This window comes from Platalea leucorodia (assembly GCF_965183815.1).
Source record: "Platalea leucorodia genome assembly, chromosome: 8".
Taxonomy (NCBI): domain Eukaryota; kingdom Metazoa; phylum Chordata; class Aves; order Pelecaniformes; family Threskiornithidae; genus Platalea; species Platalea leucorodia.
In genome coordinates, this window is record NC_138830.1 from 26,994,257 (window position 1) to 27,016,408 (window position 22,152).

Consider the following 22,152-nt stretch of genomic DNA (forward strand, 5'->3'; position numbering starts at 1 on the left):
AGCTTCAGAAGAGGAGGACCCTCGAGACATGAGGGCCGGGGACCCAGGGGGAGAGATGGCTTTCCTGGCCCTGAAGATTTTGGGCCAGATGACACTTTTGATTCTCCAGATGAAAACTCAAGAGGAAGGGACCATGGTGTTCGGGGGCGAGGTCGTGGTGCTCTTAGAGGTGAGGGGAACGTTCTTCCACACTGAAATGCAAGGATAAGGAAGCAAAGACATTTCTTGGGGGTAAATTACAGTATTTTCATGAATACAATGTCTCTTCTCACTCCTGTCCCCTGCATCTCTTACTGCTCAGGAGGCCGGAAGGGTTTACTTCCTACTCCAGATGAATTTCCACGCTTTGAAGGAGGGCGGAAACCAGAATCCTGGGATGGAAACAGAGAACCAGGTAAAAAATTTGGTGAGGTTTGTTTTAGATAATAGACTAGACTTCTACAATGTAGCCACTTACAAAAAATTTTTTTAAAAAATCACCTCTTTTTCCTGTACCTCATATGCTCGTTACTAGTCTTTTACCATGAGAAAAGCAAAACATAGTTCTTTGGACTTCTAAATTTAGGAAAAAATTAACTTTATAGAATTTAGCTGGCTCTAAACACAACTGTCTCACTGAACAAAAAAAAAAAAAAAAAAAAAAAAGATTGTGGCCTCAAAGTCTTGATTTTAAATTCAATCCTTGTACAGCCCAGAACTGCCTGTTGTTGTCACCTGTGGATGACTGAAGCATATCTTGTGGGGGGTTTTTTTGAGATGTATATTAATGCCAACAGTAATCTTTTTCTTGGATGGCAACTTATCTATTGTTTGCAAAAATAATGTTTTCAGCTGCAATGTCTGACAGCTTATTGGTATTTGCATTTGTGTTACTAATGGCAACCCCATATGGGGCAAAACTGAGTTTTAGAATGTCATGGAAAAAATGAGCACAAATGACACATGAATAAATGAAGATGTGATTGTCTCTAAAATATATGAAAATATTTTATACTGAAAAGAACACTTTATATCTGTCACTTCTTTCTTTCCCATCATCTTTTAAACCTGTTTTACCTTTAGCTTTCTTACAACGTACTCATCTAATGTTTGCTTGTTTGCCTGTTGGGATGGGAGGGAAGCTTTATGTAATTTTAACTTAAAATTGTATGCCAAATAGTGTGTACGGATGTAAAGTATGTAAATTTACGTGACTGCCTCCAAAAATGAGGAATAATGAACTGATGAACATTACTTATTATCCTGTTTTTTCTCTTCATGCTCAGGTCCTCGTCCAGATCACCCTCCTCATGACGGGCATTCTCCAGCTAACAGAGAACGTTCTTCTTCGCTCCAGGGCATGGACATGGCCTCATTGCCACCACGTAAACGTCCCTGGCATGATGGACCAGGGACCTCTGACCACAGAGAAATGGATGCTCCAGGTGGACCTCCAGAGGAGAGGGGCAAAGGTAAAAAGCCCCTTGTGTTGAAAACCTTATGTAACACCGGCACATTTTTCAACCATAGGCTTATCCAGAATTCCCTATCTATTCAGAGGGGATAAAGCTGAACTGGTAAATATTTGATCTTACCAGCTGTGAAGCTGAAGACCAATCTTACAGGAACATAAGAACAGAGGGATTTTCTGGGACATCAAATGCAAATCTTCTCTTCAGCATCATATAATCCTCTTCTTTATTGCCCTGTACAAAAGCAGTGAGCTTTTGGCTCCCTGTTATTCTAGTTGGAAAACTCTTGTTAAGAGCTTTTTTCCCCTCTAATTTTCAGAATAGTTATTTCTTAATATTCATGCTTGTGCTAGAATCCTTTAACTCAAATATCTTTCCTGTCTCAGCCTTCATTCTGTTGGACTTAATGAACCCTAACTTTTTTTAAATCTTTCCTTACGAGTTCTCTACTTGTAAGAGCGTAAGCATGGCCACCCATGATCAGACCAGAAGTCCACAAAGCTCAGTAGCTTGTCTTCAACAATAGCCAGTAGCAGGTACTGAGGGAAGAGTGTTGAGAACACTGTTAAGTCTGTAGTGACAGGCCCTGAAATGCTCTCTAAACCTATGAAGATCTGTAGTTCAGTGACTTCCTCAAATATTATTTTTATATTTAATGGCTTTTGACAGTTAGCTTTTGTGTGCTTCTCTAATTGCTTTAAGAATCATATAAACTTTTGACATCCACAACATCCACGGACAGAGCTCTAAAACTTCATTGCCATAGGCTATGCTTTAAAAAAAAAGAAAGGAAGGAAAATGTTTTCCTCTTAAGCCTATCATTCACTACTTTCATTCGATGATGTCTTGTGTTTCAATTACAACAGTTGAAAGTTGATCCGTTATTTCTGAATGCCAACTCTGATTGCATTGAACTCCACCATTTCCAACCTGAACAAGCTCTTCTCCAAGTCAGAGCTCTGACCTGTTTAGTTGTTCTCTCTGCAAAGTTGTTCTGTATCTTTTACTATCCTTATCACTCTGTATATACTATTTTCAGTTTTAATTTATCCTTTTGTAAACTAAACAGGGTAACTAGGAATTGCACACACTATTTAAGGTGTGGTTTAACCATGGATTTCTCCAGTTCACTTGGTTTTGTTCTGTTTTCTCCATTCTTTCCTAATAGCTCCTGATGTCATATTTCCCTCTTTAACTACTAGTCAGTCACATGGCATGTCAAGCTACTATAACCCACATTCTTTTGGAGTTAGTAGCTGGTTCAGAGCCTATTACTCTGTATGCCATTTCCACAGTCATCCTATTAGCCCTGCACCAGTTCTTGATCCTTTTTCTTCTTAGAAATCTCAGGATTGCCGTTGTCTTTTTTTAATATTGTCTTTTTTTTTAATGTCCTCATAATGACTACCCACTGTTAGGTAGTGATCAGTGACAGAGATCCTTCTCAGTTGCTTCCAAATCCTGAGCTGCCAGCCTATAGTTGAATTTTTTTGTTGTTAGACCTCCACTGCACAGCTTTGTCTTTGATGCCACTGAATTTCATTCCACTTCTCTTAGTGTTGTCCTGAAGCTCATTTAGGTTTAACTGTATGCCAGTCCTCCTCTGCATGGACTGTATTTCCAGTGTTGTATTAACAGCAGGTTTTATCATTTGTTCACAGATGTTTTTAATAAAACTCTGCTGGTAAACTCCCTCTGTATCAATACTTTTTCCTTTTGAAACTGTATGTTGTGTTTCTCATTTAGCCAGCATCTTATCACATCTGTAAGGATTCCTTCGCTGGCTTCAATAATAATTTGTGATAACTCTATCAGATTCTTTATTGAAGTCAAAACAATTGTTAACTACCACACTTCTTGTGCCTAGACAACTCATTAATGTAGCAAAGAAAGTTTAGCACAATGGCAGAAAGCCTGATAACCAAAACGTGAACAATACTTTTTCATATATGGGCTGTGTCACCTTCAGTTGTATTGGTAAAGTCATTTGAAGATTAAAACTTCATGAATTATAAACTCTGTGGAACAATTTGGTCTCTGTTTTACACAGAACCGAGCAGACTCAACAAAAAATCATTCTTGCTGAAGTGGAGCAAAAATATCCTAATTTAGCTGTAGCACGTGTCCATAAAGCACTGTTACCATTATTTTTTTTCAAAATACTGCTTGTTATTTTGAGCTACTGACTGTGGGGTTTTTTATGTTAATTTATATATCAGTACTAAAAAGATCTGCGAGAAGTAGAAAATCCTGTTCCTGACAGTAAGAACTCATGTAGTTTATGTTCCTGGTTAGTAGTAAAACAGAGCATTTTTCCATTATTTCTAGTGAAAAAAATGGAATGAAACAGTAATGTTAGTCATTGCCTTCACCACCAACCTCAACTGATCCATCAGTGTCTTTGTTTGGGAAAAAGTATTTTGCAATAAAAATATACAGAGAACCACAGATGGTGTTAAAGCATAAGAATCAGGCAGTTTTGAGGACACCATGACTATCACTGTCCTAACTTACTTCATATAAGTGATTGCTGACTGTATCAGATATAGTCTCCTTTAATTCCCAAGGAATTGCTTGATTGCTGTCCATCTTCTGGACTGTAATGGAGACACTAAATCTATGTAAGAAAAATCATAGAGGGAGGAGGCATAAAATTACAGGTCTCAAGAACATTTCATCTGTGAATGATTATACCACAGAAGAACTAGCTAAATATATGGTATGTCTGAGAATAGGCATGGCTTAGATTTCAACATCAGTAACTGATTGTGCTTCATTTTTAGGACGAGGAAATTCAGGAGCTTCACAGAGAGCACCAAAATCTGGGAGGTCTAGTTCTTTAGATGGAGATCATCACGATGGATTCCACAGGGATGAAGCTTTTGGTGGAGGCCCTGCAGGAGGCAATAACCCTTCTCGAGGAGGAAGGAGTGGAAGTAATTGGGGAAGAGGAAATAACATGAACTCTGGTCAATCAAGAAGAGGAGCATCTAGGGGTGGTGGAAGAGGCCGATAGAAGAGGCTTTGACTGGGTCACACCCAGTCCTTGCTGGACAATATTTAAATAGACTGCTACTCTGGACTTATAAAGTAACCCTGCAACACCACAAACCTGGATTCTTAACTGGGATAACTGAATGTGCATTAGTTCCTAACAAGGGTCTTTTCTTAGATCACTCAACTGCTACTAGCTGCAATATTGTAGCTAGCTTTCTGTTTGGTCCTCTCCACCCGTTTTCCTCACCTTCTTTTACCTACTTTGTTTTGTGAAAAGCTGGAAATTTTTTTAAGTGTTGTGAGACATGGAGCACCTCCACAGATTTCAGTTCACCTCCAGACAGAAACTTGTTTCTATATGTACAGTTTGTCAGAAGAGTTACGTTGTTTTTGTATGAATACAGAATGTAATTTGTGCAAAAATTAACAAAAAATCAACACTGTGTGATTCTTTACTCACCTATTACTATAAAGAGGGTTGTCTTTAGGCAAACTTTTGTATCAGATGGAGCAATAGAACTACCTCCTGAAATCTCAACTGTTTAAAATACTTAATAGCTGATTCCTAGTTTTTTGGTTTATCATGTATAGAGAACTTTCATTTTCACCTTTAGCCACAGCTGTCTACAGATTACAAGTGGTGCTGACGTTAAAATTCCAAAACACAGGAAATCACCGCTGCTTGCTAGTCTACCATCCTGAAAGAGAAAAACGTGGAACACCATTTAGAAAAAGTTGTCATAGACATAGTGTGAGTTACAACCTGGACTGCTAGCAAAATAGACATCATGACAAATATTGTCATTCTATGCTTCACCTGTGCAAGTCAAATATTTTTGTTCAAAACAGCATCTGTTTATAGAAATTGGGGAAGAAAGAAGTTTAGCAGCTTGATTAATATGGATGCATATGTTTTACAATGGCTGTAGGATGCACTGTTGAAAGATAAGGGTATTCAGTAGAGTCTGGTGCATTCAAACGCTGAAGTGCAAACCTCAATAGTTGATCACTTTCATCTTAACATTTTTTAAGTATCTTTTTCTTTAGGATATTGTTTCCTAGTTTTACTAGGGGAGAGAAAGGAGGAGGAGGGCTTATTCCCATTTCCCACATTTCAGAATAAAGCTGCTTACCAATCATAAGTTTGTTTTCCCCATAAATCATTCATATTAATCATCTCCAGTCACCAGGTTATCAAAAGGCTCCTTTAATACCTAAAGCCTCAATGAAAATTTTATCACGTAAGTACATATCCTAAAGCCAGCTCTCAGGAAGGTCCTACATTAAAAGTATAGGTTATAATGGATAATGAAAAATATCACTACCAGGCTTCCCCCCCCGGCTTGAATTCCATGTTATAATATTCAGGATAATATGGCAATGTAGCTGACAAGGCTACTGCAACAACATAGTGATACACGGCAGCTATTTTATCTGATGTCTCATACAGTCAAATTTACTGAAGACTAGTTTAAGTCCTGATGACCTATCTTATTTAAAGAGATCAAAGCATAGATGCTTAACTACTGTTCTGTTGGTTCAGCCAGTCACAAGTGGGGGGGGGTTCTTAAGTTTTTAATTTGTAGTGTATAAAATGGCATTTGAAAATTGTAGTAATTAACTCTCATCATTAGCCTATAAAATCCTTGTCATAGGGCTCCAGAGAGACAGAATAGTCTTAAAGGAATTAACTGGGAAACAGCTGAGGTGCACTTGATATGACACAGTTTCTCCTTTGGGGGCTGGGGGGGGAGGGGGGGGAGCGAAATTGCTTTTTACCTCTGTCTGAAGAAGGGCTTTGGTCACTTTTGATATACATGTGGGAGGTAGGATCTATCCTGAAGTTTTAATGCTAAATACCAATTACTTAATCATTAGCAAAGGGCAAAGCTTGCCCTCTCTTTTTTTTCTTTTTTTTTTTTTTTAACAAGCCCTATATATTTTTAAGGGGCTGAAAGTGACTTTTGTCCAATAGTTAGAATATGTGATTTAAGAGGATGAGCTTTAGTTAATTAAATTAAACCACAGTCTTCTAGCAAAGCAAGTGAAGTGCACCTAATAATAAGAAACCCAGCTTTCTCTTTCTAGACAAAAGGGAGTATGCTTGGTTTTCCTCTGATGGTTGGTTAACTCCTTAAACCACTATGGTACTTGGTGTTAAGTAATATTCTTCACCAAGGGGCAGCTTTTTTAATTAAGTTTTTAAATATTCCATGATCATGGAATATGCACAAAAAGTCATAAGAAAACTGGATAATTAGCTAGCTTTTGTATAAAAATCTTAGAAGGTGACAGCATAGCAGGAGAGACAGGACATAGCAAGTCCATGATACTATGACCCACTATTGCTGGAAAACTGATAAAATTACTTAACGGGAATATACTTCTGTACTCTTCAGGTCAAATTCTTTTACCAGTGCTGCATGTAGAATCCTTATGCTCTACCTGCTAGTTTACAGCTCCCCCTTGTCTAAGATTTGTTTAATTTGATACTGCTGTTAGGAATACAATTGATTTTATATACTATAACTTGGAAGTTGTAAAAATGAGAGAACTAATTTAATGCTATTCAGATAGCTCTGATCTACATTTTTAAGGAAAAGAAGTGACCATTAGTGGAATGTCTATACTGACATTTGGTAGACAAACAGTTTTATTAAAGCAATCTATGTACATTTAAGTACCCCCATTTAACAATTTCAGTTTAATTCAGAGCAAGTACTAGGTGAATACGCTAAACCCTAAGTAGCGATAGCAGATAAATATTGCAGTGTTTGGCTTTATTTTGTATATGAGGCACATCATATACTCAGTGAGATACTCAGGCTCTGAGCAGGTTAGGCCTAGTAGGTCCCGTTTATCTGCAGTAGTGCAGTACACAGCCCCAGCTGAAGTATCAAGCTCTCGGCAGGGACTGTCAGCCTGAATTCAGCACCGTCCTAAGGCTGCTTAGTTTCTGCATTGAAACAGAGCTGTGCTAGGTGAAACAGGCTCTAATTACTAGCAAATCTATTTTTGAATGTCATGCTGTGACAAGTAAGCAATTCCTGCCCAAGTTGAGAGAGTTAAAATACATATATAAAAAAATAAAGTTCTAAGAGCTGAAGGTACCCTTTTAGAGCCCAAGTATTTGCTACCTTACAACAGCTGTAAGGCAGCAATACCTGCAAAGGCCAAGATTAGCACCTTTCATCCCATCAGCATCGTGCAAGAAGACTACTCTTACAATTATGGGTAGTCTTTGTGACCCACAGCCCCAGGAAAGTTTGTTTCACTTACTGGATGGTATTTTAGATGTTTTTTAGAGAGAAATGCAGTTCAGTGGCACGTAATATTCATATTCACCACTGGTCTGAGGTGTCCGATGACTGCACTGTACGGCAACTAAAGTACGTGTTCAGAGTGCAGGGGTCGGCACAAAAATGAGTTAACAGCAGTTAACTGTTTTTCAACGTTCACCCCCACACTTGATCAGATTTCACCAAATTGCCTCCGTGTTTCAACATCGGTCAGCCCTACGCACCTCAGCTGGAAGATACTTGCTTTTCATCTAATGGGCAAGTCAAAAATTACATTTCATCGGCTCCGTAATCTCACTCACGTTTTGAAGGAGGCTGCAGCAGCCACATGGTCCTATACTGGAGGTAGAGAAGTGGGATGCTGCCAGCTCCCACCCGGAGCCGGAGAGACTCCAGACCATGGCTATCGAGCCGACTTTGCAATAAGGCAAAACCCCGGGGCCGGGGGCCGGGAGCGGCTCGGCAGGCTGGCACCGGCGCCGCGACACCTCAACACGGCAAAACGCGCTTAGAGAGTCACTGCTGCCGTCCCCGGGTGCCAGCCGCTGCTCCTCTTCCTCCAGCGCAGGCGAGGGCGGCCCAGCCGGCAGGCGAAGGAGGCGAAGGGAAGCGGCGTGCGCCGGCGCCATCCTCGGCCCCGTCCGGAGAGGCGTCTTCGCGGCCCGCGCCTCGGCCAGCGCGAGTCTCTCAGTCCCCCGGGCCGAGTCCCGCCGGGCCGCGGCCGGTGCTCCCCCGCTGGCGGCGGCGGCGGCGCGGGGCTCACACCGGCAGCGCTTTGCCGCCGCGGCGCAGCGCGGCGCTGAGGAGGCCGCCGAGGCGGCGCAGGCCGGCGGCGCCCCCGGGCAGCGCGGCCAGGAGCGCGGCGGCGGCGGCGCCCAGCTGGGCGGCGGCGCCCAGCGCCGTCAGGAGGGTGCTGCGCAGCCCCAGCGCCGCGTAGAGGGTGCCGCCGAGGGCGCCGAGGTAGAGGAGGGAGCCGCGGCTGGGCTCCCGCAGCAGGCGGGCGGGCCCGCGCAGCAGGGCGGCGGCGCCCAGGGCGCAGAGGGAGCCGAGGGACCAGAGCAGCGCGAACTTGCGGGCGCGGAGCAGCAGCAGCGGCGCGTACAGCGCGGCCAGCCCGAAGCAGAGGGCGGCCAGCAGCAGGCACAGCCCGCTCCCCGCCAGCCGCTGCCAGCGCGACAGGCCCGGCAGGCACGGGTCCGCCTCGCTCGCCCACGGCCAGCCCGGGCCTGAGCTCGGCCCCGATCCGACCGCCGCCGCCGCGGGGGGGGCGCCGCGGCCCGGCGGAAAGGGGTTCAGCGGGCCCAGCCAGGCCCCCAGGCCGCCGCCGCTCCCCGCCGCCTCCTGCGAGCAGCCGGCGGGCGGCGGCGCGGGGGCCGCGCTGGAGCCGGAGCCGCCGGCGGCAGCGGCCTTCGACTGCGCGAGGTACTGCTGCAGCTGCCGGCCCAGGTCCGCCATGGCGGGGCCGGGGGCCGCTCGCGGGCGCTACAACGCGCCGCCCGCCCGCCGCGCCGCCATCTTGCGGATAGCTGCATCCGGGTTACCGGCCATCTCCGGCGGCCCGCCCTCGCGGCGGGCGGCGCGCGTGCGCCTGGGGCGGCGGAGGCGGGCTGCGCAGGCGGGCTGCGCGCCGTCCCGGGTCCGCTGTGCGATCTGTAACTGCTGCTTTTCACCTGCTCGGAGCTTTAAAGGAAAGGCAGAGTTGGCTGACAAAAGGAGCGGGGAAGCCTGTCAGGCAGGGGCGTGCCGGGGGCGGGTTATGTCGCTGCTGGAGGGAGAGCCCGCTTCAGCCGCTCCTCGTGAAGCGGCTGAAGGGGCTTGGCAGCTGCGAGCGGTAACGGTGTATGGTTTCAGCAGCTGGAAAGAAGATGTGTCATGTTCAGAATGTAGATTGGTGAGAGGAAGATGATGTTTGAGATGGGTGCAGCTCCCAGGTAGCCCCACGGGATGTAGCAGGCGTGAGGAAGGATGGCCGGGGGTGAAGGCCCGGGAGGCAGCTCGAGGCCGAGCGCTGCTCTGCACCCTGCTCCTCCCGACGCCCTCGGCAGCCCCCGGAGTCTCCTCACACGTTCAATCCAAGTGATCTCTGCTCCTCTCTAACGGAGAGCTGCAAGAGTAGAGACATGACGTGTTGGCACCCAGAAACCATTAAAACAGGAGAGACCAGAGATGGCAGGGAATGACTAAGAGCTTGTCTGTTTATTACTGTGTGCTCAGGCAAATCTGTTAAATTGTTGGGCTGTTCATAAGATTACCTATTACCCTTTCCTCAGCCAACTGTTAAACCAAAATACGAACATCTAACTCAATTCTTCACCCAGGTTTAAATAAGTGATAAAAATACCAAATGCTAATTTCACCTATATGATTCTAAATGTTTACTGCAGGGCTGAAAAATGAGATGTTTGGACACCAGGAAACACAGAGCATAGAGTTTCCATCATCAGTCCCAAGCTTGCAACAATAGCTGTAGCAATGGTGAGTCACAATCATACTAGGCTACCTTACAAGATGGAAATAAAATTTGAAATCGCTTTTGGGCGGAAGCTCCCTGTCCCATGTGGTGGATTTTAGCATTGATACGTTATACATTGATACATGTCAGAGAACATAAAACTCTTCAAGCGCTCAGGACAAAGTTCAATCATCAGCAAGGAGGGATTAGATGCTATCGAGAACACTGCAGTTGGAGGGGTCCTCGTTAGGGAGGGCGATCCCTCTTCCTTTTGGCAGCAAAAGATGCCATCTGACCGCTTTCTAGAAGACAGCCTTCCAGGCGTGTCTTCTGCTGCCCTGAGGGTGAAACACGCTGCGAAGTTGTTTCCCCCTCGCCTTGGGGACGTGGAAGGAGTGTAACAGCCTGTCGCGGCAGGCAGGAAGCGCAGCTTCTTTGTTGACAGGAAAAAATGTTACGTCAACGAGGTAATATGTCAGATATAACTGTACGCCAGGTAACGGCTTCGTGATAAAACCGTACGGCCGGCGTTTCCCCACTCCCTCCCAGGCTCACGCTTCCTACCGGGTGGGGCCAGCCGGCTCCCGGGCGGCCCGGCAGGAGCCGTGCCCCGGGCGGGCGGGAGGCGGGACCGCCCCGCCGCTCGGTTACTCCGTATTTCTTTCCCTTTATAGGAAAAGTTATGCGCGGGGCTGGGGGGGCTGCCCTGAGTCACCGGGGGCTGCGGCTCCCGCCCACGCCCAGCGGGCCCGGGCCGCCGCCGGGCCGGGGCGGGGCGAGGTTTCTGCTGCCCGCCGGGGCTCGCTGGGGCTGGAGCCGCTGCGCCGAGCCGCCCGTCCCGCCTCGCAGCCCCTCCGCCGCAGGCCGGCGCCGGCCGGAGCCGCGCCGCCATGACGGGCAGGTAAGGGCGGGGAGGGGGAGCGCAGCCCGGCGGGGGAGGCCGGTCCCGCGCCCTGGCCCCGCGCCCTGGCCCCGGTGGGCTCTCCCTGCCTCCGCCGCCCCTGTGGCAGGCGGCGGAGGGTGGGGAACAGCCCCTCTTCGCCCTGGGTAGAACGGTGGCGTGCCCGGTGGGAAGCGGTCGGGGAGAGGACGTTTTCTCCCGGTGAGCAGGCGGAGCGGGGCCGGCTCCGGCCGGGGAGGCCGGCTCCCGCACCGCTGGCGGCTCCGAGCGATGGTAGAGACGGAAACTTGACCTCGTGGAAGAGCAGAGCGAGGGCTGCTGCTCCGCTGGGCCCTACCCCTGCGCTGGGACACAGCGAAGGGCGGTGGGAAGACCAGAAACAGAGTCGGGAAGGAGTAGTTGTGGATGTGAGCGGTGCCTGCCCAGCAGCCAGGCTCGCTGCAGGCGGGCGGTGTGGCTCTGAGCGGTGCCTGCCCAGCAGCCAGGCTCCCTGCAGCCGGGCGGTGTGGCTCAGGCGCCGGCAGCCTGCTCCCGCTGCGCCCCGCCCCGCCGCCCCGCACTTCGGGGCCCTTCTGACTTATCTACCCTCTGCCCACACATTCAGTCTCCTCTTCTTCGGGCTGGCCTTGGAGTTACGTGTTCCAAGAGCTGTTTAAATCTGGAGCTTGAGTCTCCTCCCACGCTGTCTGACACTGGAGAACTCTGTAAAGTCACCTAATTGACAGATGTAAATGAGAAAAGCAGTGCGAAGAGCATTTACTGGCCTCTTCCGAGGGTTTGCACAAATGCTTCAGTGTCTCCAATCACTTTGTTCTCCCATCTCTAAAATAAAACCCAGATGTTATAAAGCAGCTTGTGAAAATAAGCTTGCTTTTGTAAAATGTCTTGAAGATTAAAGGCATGAAGAAGTAATATTAAAATTAGTAGGGTGCCTTTTTTAGGATAGTCATCCTCTTGAATCCTGCTATCATTACCGTAATCCTGAAGCATTGCTCTTCATGACTAGGAGTACTGAAATGGATCCGGAGTAGTTTGTGTATAAGTATTAATTTTTCTTTTGTGTAACATCTTGATGTTTGTATTATGCAGCTTCTTAGGATTATTCAATGTTAGATCATGTTTGGTGGGTTGTTAGGTATGAGAACGTGCTGAATAATTGTTATATCATCATCTGTGATTTGGGTGAGTTATTTTTGCTCTGTTTGATGATGAATTGATGGGTGGTTTTACATGCTTAAAACACTTCTGTTTTTTTGCCTCCCATCTTTAGATTACTTTGTCTTTTCTATCTTAATGGTCCCTTTTTTGTTCTTCTGACATGTGAAATAGGTGTGTATTTACAAGTTTACATTCATTTCCTTACAACTAGAGGAAGACTCAAGAGTCTTAAATGTTCACAGGTCATGCAGCTTCTAAATGGGGACAAGATGAGGAGGACCTGGGAAGAATTGTGGCTGTATGAACCCAGCTGATTTTATTTTTATAGAACTGTGGTGTAGTACTGTTTAGAATGACATGTTTACCTCAGGTGAGGTCACTCAGCTGCAGGACAGTGGGAAATGCCTGTGGACAGTAATCCTTGTTGTCTTCTCTCCGTGCTTCCCCAGAAATCTGGCTGTTAAGGTACAACACTGCATTCAGTGAGAAGCTCTGACGTGAAGCACGAGGCTTGGTGGAGAGTTCCAAGGTAGTTGAGACACTGCAGAGTGTGCAGTTCTTCAAAGTAATGTAGGATTTCTGTCTCCTTTTCCTCAGATGTACTTCAGAAGGTTGTTAAAATGAGCAGGCCTTGGCTTTAGCTTTTGAAGAGTGAGTGCAAGTGTTATTTTATGTTTTCAGAAGTGTTTGTCCTGGAAAGTTTGTCAGCTATGAAAATTTCTAAATTTCTGTCTGCTGTCCTTCCTAGGAGAGAATGATTAACTGTTCTATCAGAGACGTTTATCATAGCTGTAATTCAGCTGACTTTTTCCTTGGTAATGGTATAATCCATTTAGGGTAGCAGTTTCCCAGCAGAACAGAACCCGTACTTTCCAGTGTCTGTGAAACATTGCACTGCGCAGCACCTTGCATGACCGATGCCATTTGTCAAGCACCGTGTTTAGTGTTGTTTTCAGGCTGGGACAGACTCCTAAATCATTAGAAAGAATTCAGCATTGAGAACGAACTTCCTCAGATCCACCTACAGGTCACTGTACTGAACTGTGGCCAGATGTTGCTCCATGTTTGTTACGTGGTAGTTCTTAAAATCTGCCAACATGTACTCAAATGTTCTCCAGCTTTTGAGATTGAGGGGTTTTCATGGTTCTGGAAGGAGATGATCTGTTTCACAGCTGGAGCATCCCTACAATATCGATCAATGGAAACCTTCCAGAGCCAGGAACATGACATAAATGTGCCTCTGGCCTTGAAACTGTTGACGCAGGGAAGGGAATGATTTTGTTGTGTTATGGTGTGTTAAAGCAAGGAAGACTGGAGAACATGAGGTGCTGATACATTGTTCTTTTTCACTTCATCTTTCTTGTCAAATAGAAACACAAAAGGACTCACTTTTAGGTACTATGATTACTGATGCATTATTAGTAATTAAGATAGATGAAAAATAACTTCATTTCTTAAGTGTTCTGTCCCATTTAGCTGCAGAGGGTATCTCCTGAATTTAAAGCTGCAGTAATTTGATTTACTGATTTTTAGCATTACGAAAAAATATAATTCCAGAAAATACAAAGAAAGATGTGCACTTCTATGTATTTGTAGTAGAAAATTATTAAAAATAGGTGACTCTGTAGCAAATGAAATTCAAACATTACACATATCACGAGTTACATTGTTATGATGTGAAGATTGTGTTTTGTTAGAGAAAATAAGTGGATCCTTGGAATTTGCAAATAGTAATTCTGACTGTTATGTCTTGGCTGAGCTATTTTATTTCTCTGTCTTGACTAAAGTGGCTGTTACAGTCCCTGATTTCAAGAACAGTCTGTGGTTTAAAGGGGTGCTGTTAACTTAAAAAAAAAATAAAAACACCCTTTCTTTGAATATATCTGTTCCAACTAAGATCCAAAGATAACAGGACAGAAAGAAATTAAAGAGATATAGGTATTTTAGTTTTATTAAGTTACATGTTTAACTACATTTGGAAATAAACTCTGTATAAGAGAGAATGTGTTAGATATAAAAACACTATGTTTCTAAGCAGCCTTTCCATATTTTGCAGTGTTGGGAAATACAATTTATGTGATTTTTTGTGCCTTTAGAAGTATAATATGATACTTCTTTACCAATAAATAAGTGAAGACTGCTTCTATAATTTGTATTTGATGTGTTTGGTCCATCTCTCCATTTTGATTTTTGCCTTTTCAAGGATCGTTGGGTTGGGGGGGGTGTTGGTTGTTGGGGTTTTTTTGGGGTTTGGGTTTTTTGCTATTTTGCCCTGTTTTCTTTGTTGTTTGTGATGGACTTATTCCTAAGAAAGAGGATCAGTGAATGACCAGTGAACGAAACATTGTCAAATGCCCAAAGTAGAAAATAAACCAGAATTGAAGATAATTTCTTTTAAGACTTTACTGCTGTGGTGTTGATTAGAAAACATACAGGTAAAAACCGCCTGTGCTGTTTTATGTTGCCTTTATAAATTAACCTAATACAAATCCCCAGGAAAAATGTTTCCTAAGTGCATGTTTCAGGGCATAATTATTTTTGTAAGAAATTTCTGTTATCACTATACTTGGTCTAACTGGGATCTGGATACGCCTATGTACTTCCTGCAGTCAACAAAAGAAGAACAGCTGCATTTACAGATATGCTTATTGATTGTTCCTAATCCAGTTGAGGTAAGAAATAAGAGTATATTATTTTCGATTAGGCTAGCATTTGACTAGATGCTTTTTCATTCAGTAGAGAGCTGCTGCTGTGCATGTGCTCCATTTTATGAAGCGATTGCAAGTAAAATGGTTTGAAGGAGGAGGAGGGAGTATAAAGGTCGATAATATTAAGAAAAGTTCTTGGCACTAACTAGAAAGTACCTGCATCAAACTAAGAGATGTCTCATCTCTCTGAGTTATAAGCAGCCGTTTCTACTCTTCTGGGTTGAAAAATCTGTTTTTAATCTTCTTATCTTTCCATGTAAATCTGCTCTCTAAGGCTCTCTAGATAAATTTTAACTTGTTGGAAGATCCTTAGTAGTCTGTTCTGGTGACATAGAGGTGCTTCTCTGAGGAGAACTACTTGTTAATACCTAAAAGAAGTCTGGCTGCTTTCTTCTCTGCTTTGGCCCAGAAAGTAACCAGCTGTAAGATTTTGGCATCAACCCTGTCCCTTAGAAGTGATCTGTCAAGAGGGAAAGAAAACCAAACCCATGCATTTTCACTCTTTATGTGTGAGGCAGCAAGAGAGGAGTGAGTGAGCAAGCTTGTGTTGAGAGATGGGAAGACAGGATGGTTATTGTTCGGTTGCTTTTTTCCTTCAACCCCCTCATCTTCCCTTTTGAAGAAGAAAGTCATACTTTTCTGTGGAAGAGTGGTTATTTGAAAACCAATAAAATCATGTCGTATGAGTCAGAAGGGTAAAAGCTTAGGTGTTTGAGAGAGAAGGAGATTTTTAGCCAGATTTCTTAAGGTTAAGGGAGATTAATGTTGTGGTGATTCAATATTTTCCTTTGTGCTAAAAGTAAAAAGGTGATTTAATATTACATTTTAAAAGTGATTTATGGCTCTAAAATTTAAAAGGTCAGCAAAAACACCTGGTATGGAGGACATTTTTCTTCTTCTGTTCCATTTACATCATAAAGTAGAAATGGATAAAGCACACATGCAATCTGAAAGAAATGATAGTGGCAGAGTGCTGTCAGAGGTCAGGAGCCTGAAACTCCCAACGAAATGTGGGGTGAATTCTAGATTTTGAGGTTAGTGATGTCTGATTTCGAAAGTATGATGTTCTTTGTTTGTGCCTGTTCTGCTGGGTCCCAGTAAACCCTTCTCTTTTTCTTTAAAGGACAGACGGGAGCTCTGCTGGTTAATACTCATTTAGTACTTATGAAGTCATCACTTCTCTTTTTTTTTTTTTTTTTTTTTTATTTTTCCCCTCTACAGCTTGCCAGGCTGTAGTCATGGAATATATTTCACTCTCATGCTACAAAAATCCTCATTTTTTTATAATTTACTAAAAAATAATTTGTTGGTAATGACTCTTGAGATGTTTTTCATGGCGATGCTGATCAAGTGACACTGACTCAGATGCTCCCATCCTCCAGTCCTTTCCCTTTGTTTTCCTAAAAACTGGCTTCTGTACTCTCAAATTTTTACTCTTTCTACCCCCCTACACCAGGCCCGAGCCGTTTGTGCTGTGTGATTCTCTTTCTCTCTGGCAGGGGTGGGTGGAGAGGGGGAGTGGTAGAAAGGGCAAACTCCTGTTTGAAAGCCCTGTTCAGTTCCCAGTAGAGAGCTCGGGAGGCTGGAATGCCAAGTATGTTCCTTCTCCCTGCTTCCTGACCCTCCACTGCATGCCACTTCTGCAGGCTGGAGCGCATCCGGGGAGCAAAAGTCTTCGTGGTTTTGTTTCTTGGAATATGCTTTATCAAAATGGAAGGACCAGTTCTGTTGTTTGCAGTATCCTTAAGACATTGTGTCATGCAGCATGCCAGGGTCAGATACTGATCTGCAGTAAACTAAAGCGTTCATTGTCAAAAGATCTAGTAATCTATTTTGCTTTTCTGTATTTTTCTGTTGCTTTGATCAGAAAGTCTTCTTGAATTAAGTGGATTAATTATGTGAAGACTCAGGATATTTTTTTTTTAATCTCACTTATGAAATTTATATAGATACATTATGCAAGTCTAACAGAATGATTTGGTGATATAGACTCCTGGTGTGCTGGCTTAAATAGGTAATTACTAGTGGGATACAGGAAAGAGGTTGTCTGATCTTTAAGACTGTAGCAGAATGGCAGACGAATTGTAAGAAACAATGCTCAAGCAAGGGTCTATGCATCCTGCTTTAGCTCTTCTAAAATGTAAAGGCAACTCCCAAAAGGAAGGTGACTCATTGAATATCAGTGTCGCTAGTGTTTGCTCCAGTTGTCTCTCTGCATTCCCCTTCACAGTGGTATTGGGTGCCATGGCTGGCCTGAGGCTTCGGGGGCTGGCATCCTCCAAACTTTATCAACGCCGGCAGGATCGGTTAAGTGGCACAGGGTCACTCCTGAGCAACAGGACAGATACAGCAGCCGGGATACATGGGTATGTCTCTGAGATGAAGGGAATGGTATTGTTGAGGCATTTTCCATGATTTGATAGATGTTCGGTTTTGGTGGTGGGGCTTTTTTATTTAAAGCGGGAATTGTCTGCACACAGCCAGAGGGGATGAAGTCTGTTTATTTTCATTTCCAAGTAGATTACAAAGGAAAGGACTTTCCTGATGAGGAAGCTTTCAGTTTTTAACAATAACAGGAAAGCAACAATGGAGAACCTTTCCCGTTTCAAAGCACTGTACGAGACTGTTCAGAACCAACATGACTGCTACTCTTGTAAATGGTGAAGTATTTAGGCACTGTGGGAATAAAGAAATGGTGAAATGCAGTAATTTTTCAAAATTCTGATAAAATTCTACTGTTCCTTGATTTTTAGGGCTCAGTAGTCCATTTCTTCATCTAAACTGTTAATAGCAAGCTAGTTGATTTTAGTTTTTGTAAATAACTCCAGTCCAGCAGAAACTGAAGCTTCGAGTGTAGCTGCTGCTTGAGATTATTTAGAACACATCAACCAAAGCTTCTTAAATCTGCCCAGATAATTCTATTGCTTGCTTTGATAATTATTTTTCCTGTGCTTCAGGTTAAAATTTTACTTCTCAATTTTCATTGAAGTTAATTTTGGGCAGGAGAGAAATTAACATATAATTAAATACAACTTACTTTCTTGCATTTTGGGAGAACTGTGAGCTGCAGCAGCAGCAATATGGGATCTGAACTCTGTCACCAGGGAGAACAGTGAGCAGGCAGGAGAGGAGATTGTTTCCTAGCAGTCAAAAGTTTTGAATTTCAGTCTTTTCTTAGCTGGAGATAGACCTGATGCTTACCTGTAACCAAGCAATTGGTTTGGCTTCTCAGTTTGAACTGTGGATCCCTCACTAGAATCCTAATTTTCCCACTATTTTCCTTTTAGCCTATAGCTATTAGTTGATAAATTTTCAGGTTTTCCTACACGAAGTTGTGGGTGTGAATGTATGAGAACTTAGTGAGAAGGGCAGTAAGAAGGTAGTGAAAGGCATTTTGATGCCATTGAGTGGAGAGGATGCTGTTCAGGAAGAGTGAGAAGCATAGAACGGACTGATGAGAGAAAAGAAAATGAGCATTGAAAAAGCAGCAATGGAACACAAACAGCAGCATGTGAACTGAAGATAGGAAATATTTTTTCCTACGATTTCCAATTATTATTTCTAATAATTTTTTTCTGAGTTTGTAAACACGACAGAGATTTTTCAAGCCTTCATTTTGGTTTTTTTAGGGTTTAAAACTCTCTCTTAAGTAGATATACTTAATCTGCTATGCAGAAAGAATGCCCTTTTCTGAACAGCGTGTTTATAGTACTCAGCACTACAGTAGTATGGTTTTGCAGGAGAACAAGGTTGCTTCTCGTTTGCCTTCTATGTCAGCTAGCTTTCAGGAGCTGGAGCTTGGTGTTTCGAAAATGCTTATCTGTGTGAGATCTCTCTGTTTAAACCTATGCTATTAAGTGTCCTGTATGAGGCTGCTGGAGGAGGTGATCTGGGCAGCACTGGCATAGCAATGCTGATAGTAATGGTTCTCCAAATGCACTGCATCGGGCTTGGGCACCTTAGTAAATCTAGGAAGAGTGGAGTGGGGCAGGGAGCTTGCTCTGAAGTCAAGCACAGCTAGGACTACAGGGACCTGGTGCTAGGTAGGAGAATGCTCAGGGCCTGATACTGCGCTGTGTTGAAGGAGAGAGGCTGTGTGTGTATTGCTGTGGTGACGTGTACAGAGCAAAGCAGGCCATGCTTGCATTTAAACTGTATGCTGGCAGAATTTTTAATAAGGCCAAGCAGGTTCAGAAGAAATGTCATGTAAATTTAATACATTTTTCACATCATCGTTCTTGAAGTGAAGTAAACATAAAGCCACGTATTCTGGTTTTACTCAGCAGATGACAATGCTGAAGATTATAATCTGTTGGGGAATTTTGTCTCCTGAATTATTTGTATTTTATCCACAATTTTTGAGCTACTGATAATTTTTGCTTCTCCCTCCTGATAGGTCCTGATAGTTTATGTCCTTTCTTCAGGCAAATGAGAGTAATCCAAAAGTAGTGTTGCTGCTAGTTCATGATAATTGATGAACACATTTGGGAATGATCTGTCTTACCAGTACTGGTAAACAAATATCACACTCCTTTGAGATAATGGAAGTGAAGAAGAGAAAGATTATATGTATGTAAGAAGTTATTTATCAAATAGACATTGTGGGTGAAGTGGTTGATAATAAAAGGGTGTTTCTCCTGTGTAAGAGGTATAATCTGTTTAAAACCTGTACATTTCTTTGTTGTTGATGTTTCCCTGGGCTGAGTGAACGCTGCTAAATGTGTGTCTTTTTAAGTAATTGGTCATGGTTTACTGGAAATAAGTATTGCATTGCATTGAGAGAGACTACCTAATACCTGTGGCATAGGATTTTTTTCTGTGCGGATACCAACAGACTTTTCATTGCTGCTGCTGGTCTCAAAGGTCTATCTGATTGGTGGCTTCCCCTGCCACGCCAGCCGTATGGGTATTGTATTCTGTTCTCAGCTGAAATGTGTGAAGGAGTGGAATTTTTTTTTAAACCCCTGGCTTCTACTAATAGAAAATTGCTTGGTAGGCCAAAGAGAAATGTGGAGCCATAAAGATATTTTTCCATATTGTGACCGTAAATTGCATTTGTATGTTTTTCTTAATTTTGGTTATGCCTGTGTAATAAATAAGAGCAAAAAGTGTTTGTTTATTTCATTGAGAGATTGGGGGCTGCATGGTTGAGGAAGATATGCTGAGAGAAACACTATTCATTTCTTATTTAGCCAGCTGAAAAAATATTTAAATAGGGAAAGAACTAAAAATTCAATGCAAGCAGAAGGAGAAATACTGAAAATGTTAAGCTATGCACATAGTTTTATCAAATGCACAACAAATCATACATTGAACAAATGGGAATTTTTCTTTTCTCCAACATTTTATGACAAGTATAATAATAACCTTAAAGAAGTTAAATCAGCTCGGGACAGTTGTCCAGATAAAAGTCGATTGCAGCGAAGAGATTTTGGAAGAATGATAAGGGTAGTCGAGGGCTGTTTTTCAGCAGAAGTTAATGAACTGATAGCCTTCCTCTTTCTTTTTTCTTTATATTAGTCATTGTCTGTGAAATGAATCATGAAGTCTGGTGTTATCTTGGCAATTTTTTTTTTTTTTGTCTTTGTCAGCATTAAGGACTTAAAGCCACAAATCCTCAACCATGCTATGGGGATGGGAAGAAGTCCCTTTCCTGGAGTGCTCTGACTTTTATCTTAGCTACTGGCATCTATGATTACACAAGTGGTGATAGCTTTCTAGGTTTTTGACTTTTCACTATCCTATGTATCTGTGTGTGTATACATACTAGCAATGACTGTGTAAATGTTATCATATTGTGATATCTTCTGTATACACTAATTTCTACTGGTAGACCAGAACGAGTGGAGAGCACCTTTCTAGGATTCCCTAGTGTAGGTACGGTGCCTGTCTGCTGAGGTTTGGACAATGCCCTGGGCTCTTGTATGCTGAAATGTTGTCTTCCTTTCTTTTTGTAGTGTCTGTAAGGTTTTTGGTCATCTCTGTATTAAAGTAATTCTTCATTCAGCATTATGATGAAGGAGAACTCTCTTTGACACTAAAAAGAAAAAGCTTTCAAGACCAATTAAAAGAAAACTGATTTTTTTGACTGGGCTTTTCTGACTGAAGCGGTCCTTGCACCTGTGGTTCCTTTCTTGGACCTGATAGAGTCTCAGACTGTTCATCTGATCTCCTAGTTGTCTGGTTCATTTTGTCTTGCATCCATGTTTAAGATACTGAATTCTACTAACGCAAAGGCTGGACCTTCTGTTCTACTCTCTTAGCAGTGCACGTATTAGATTTGCTTTTTTTTCCTCAACCTGTCACCAGTGCTGGATCCCTGCGGACAAATATTTAAAAAATGAGGTAACAGTATAGAAGCTATAGCATTTTAGCCAGCTTTCTTGGTATTTAAGTCCACCTTTTTTTTTTTTTTTTTGTAGTAACATGGGCCCAATCTCCTGAATCTGTATGAGAACATGATATGAAAATATGACACTTGCTAGCCCAAATGTATACGAAACCACTGTTTTTGAAAGACAGATCCATATTGACTTTAGTGATATAAGAAGGTAAAATGCTTTCAAATCTTTCTATAGCACCAGTACCAGTGGCACAGAATAGGTCTCCCAATTAACTTCCACTTCCTATAAAGAAGGAATTTTTTTTTTTTTTTTTTTTTTTTTTTTTTTTTTTTTTTTCAATTCGAGAGCAATGCTGGTACTTTATAGTAAATACTTCTGAGGAGTCAAAGCATGAGAAACGCACACCTAATCATAATGGTAAATAACTAATTTCTGTAAATTAGGTACTTTGACAAAGATAATTTGACAGGCTGGATGGGGCTCTGAGCAACCTGATCTAGTTGAAGATGTCCCTGCCAATTGCAGGAGGGTTGGACTACATGACCTTTAAAGGTTCCTTCCAATCCAAAGCATTCTATGATTCTATGAATTCGTTAAAGATACGACACATAAGGGTGAAAGATTGGAAAAAGAATTGTTTGAGCACTGGTATTTTTTGAGTTTGCACAGGACAGGATAACTTCAGGATGTTGAGCTGGTCGTGTTTTAATAGCCTTTCCTGTCTTTGTGTCACCAGCTTATTGTTAAAACAGAGGAAGATTCTGTATTTTACTGAATTGCAAAAAATAGTGAGCAAACAGAATACAAGAAGCACTCCATATTGGGGACTGTCCTTTGTGGAA

At 43.1% G+C, this 22,152-nt stretch overlaps 3 protein-coding genes and 1 long non-coding RNA gene across 7 annotated transcripts in view; 2 read left to right on the forward strand and 2 right to left on the reverse strand.

Moving 5' to 3' along the window:
- WDR33 (WD repeat domain 33) overlaps positions 1–5,022 on the forward strand; it is a 74,644-nt gene extending 69,622 nt beyond the window's left edge. Inside the window, exons 19-22 of the mRNA XM_082320404.1 lie at positions 3–169; positions 302–394; positions 1,266–1,451; positions 4,235–5,022. Coding sequence (XP_082176530.1) covers positions 3–169; positions 302–394; positions 1,266–1,451; positions 4,235–4,467 — 679 coding nt within the window. The 3' untranslated portion in view covers positions 4,468–5,022. The remainder of the gene's footprint in view (positions 1–2; positions 170–301; positions 395–1,265; positions 1,452–4,234) is intronic.
- Positions 239–8,506, reverse strand: LOC309594486. The gene is made up of 3 exons (XR_014229059.1): positions 7,728–8,506; positions 5,057–5,146; positions 239–371 (listed from the first exon to the last, which is right to left on the reverse strand). It is a non-coding gene; the product is annotated as an uncharacterized lncRNA (long non-coding RNA).
- Positions 8,507–9,202, reverse strand: SFT2D3 (SFT2 domain containing 3; the record flags this gene model as incomplete). Its single annotated transcript, XM_082320406.1, has 1 exon — positions 8,507–9,202. The coding sequence occupies one exon, from the start codon at positions 9,200–9,202 to the stop codon at positions 8,507–8,509; it is 696 nt and encodes a 231-aa protein (XP_082176532.1).
- A 931-nt stretch (positions 9,203–10,133) lies between these two features.
- Positions 10,134–22,152, forward strand: part of LIMS2 (LIM zinc finger domain containing 2) — a 37,047-nt gene continuing 25,028 nt past the window's right edge. For 2 of the 4 annotated variants that reach the window (XM_082319513.1, XM_082319514.1), the window contains exon 1: positions 10,999–11,100. In XM_082319513.1, coding sequence (XP_082175639.1) covers positions 11,090–11,100 — 11 coding nt within the window. In that variant the 5' untranslated portion in view covers positions 10,999–11,089. Of the gene's footprint in view, positions 10,223–10,647; positions 10,667–10,998; positions 11,101–22,152 lie in introns of those variants that run through there. The other 2 variants (XM_082319515.1, XM_082319516.1) reach the window with 2 other exon arrangements.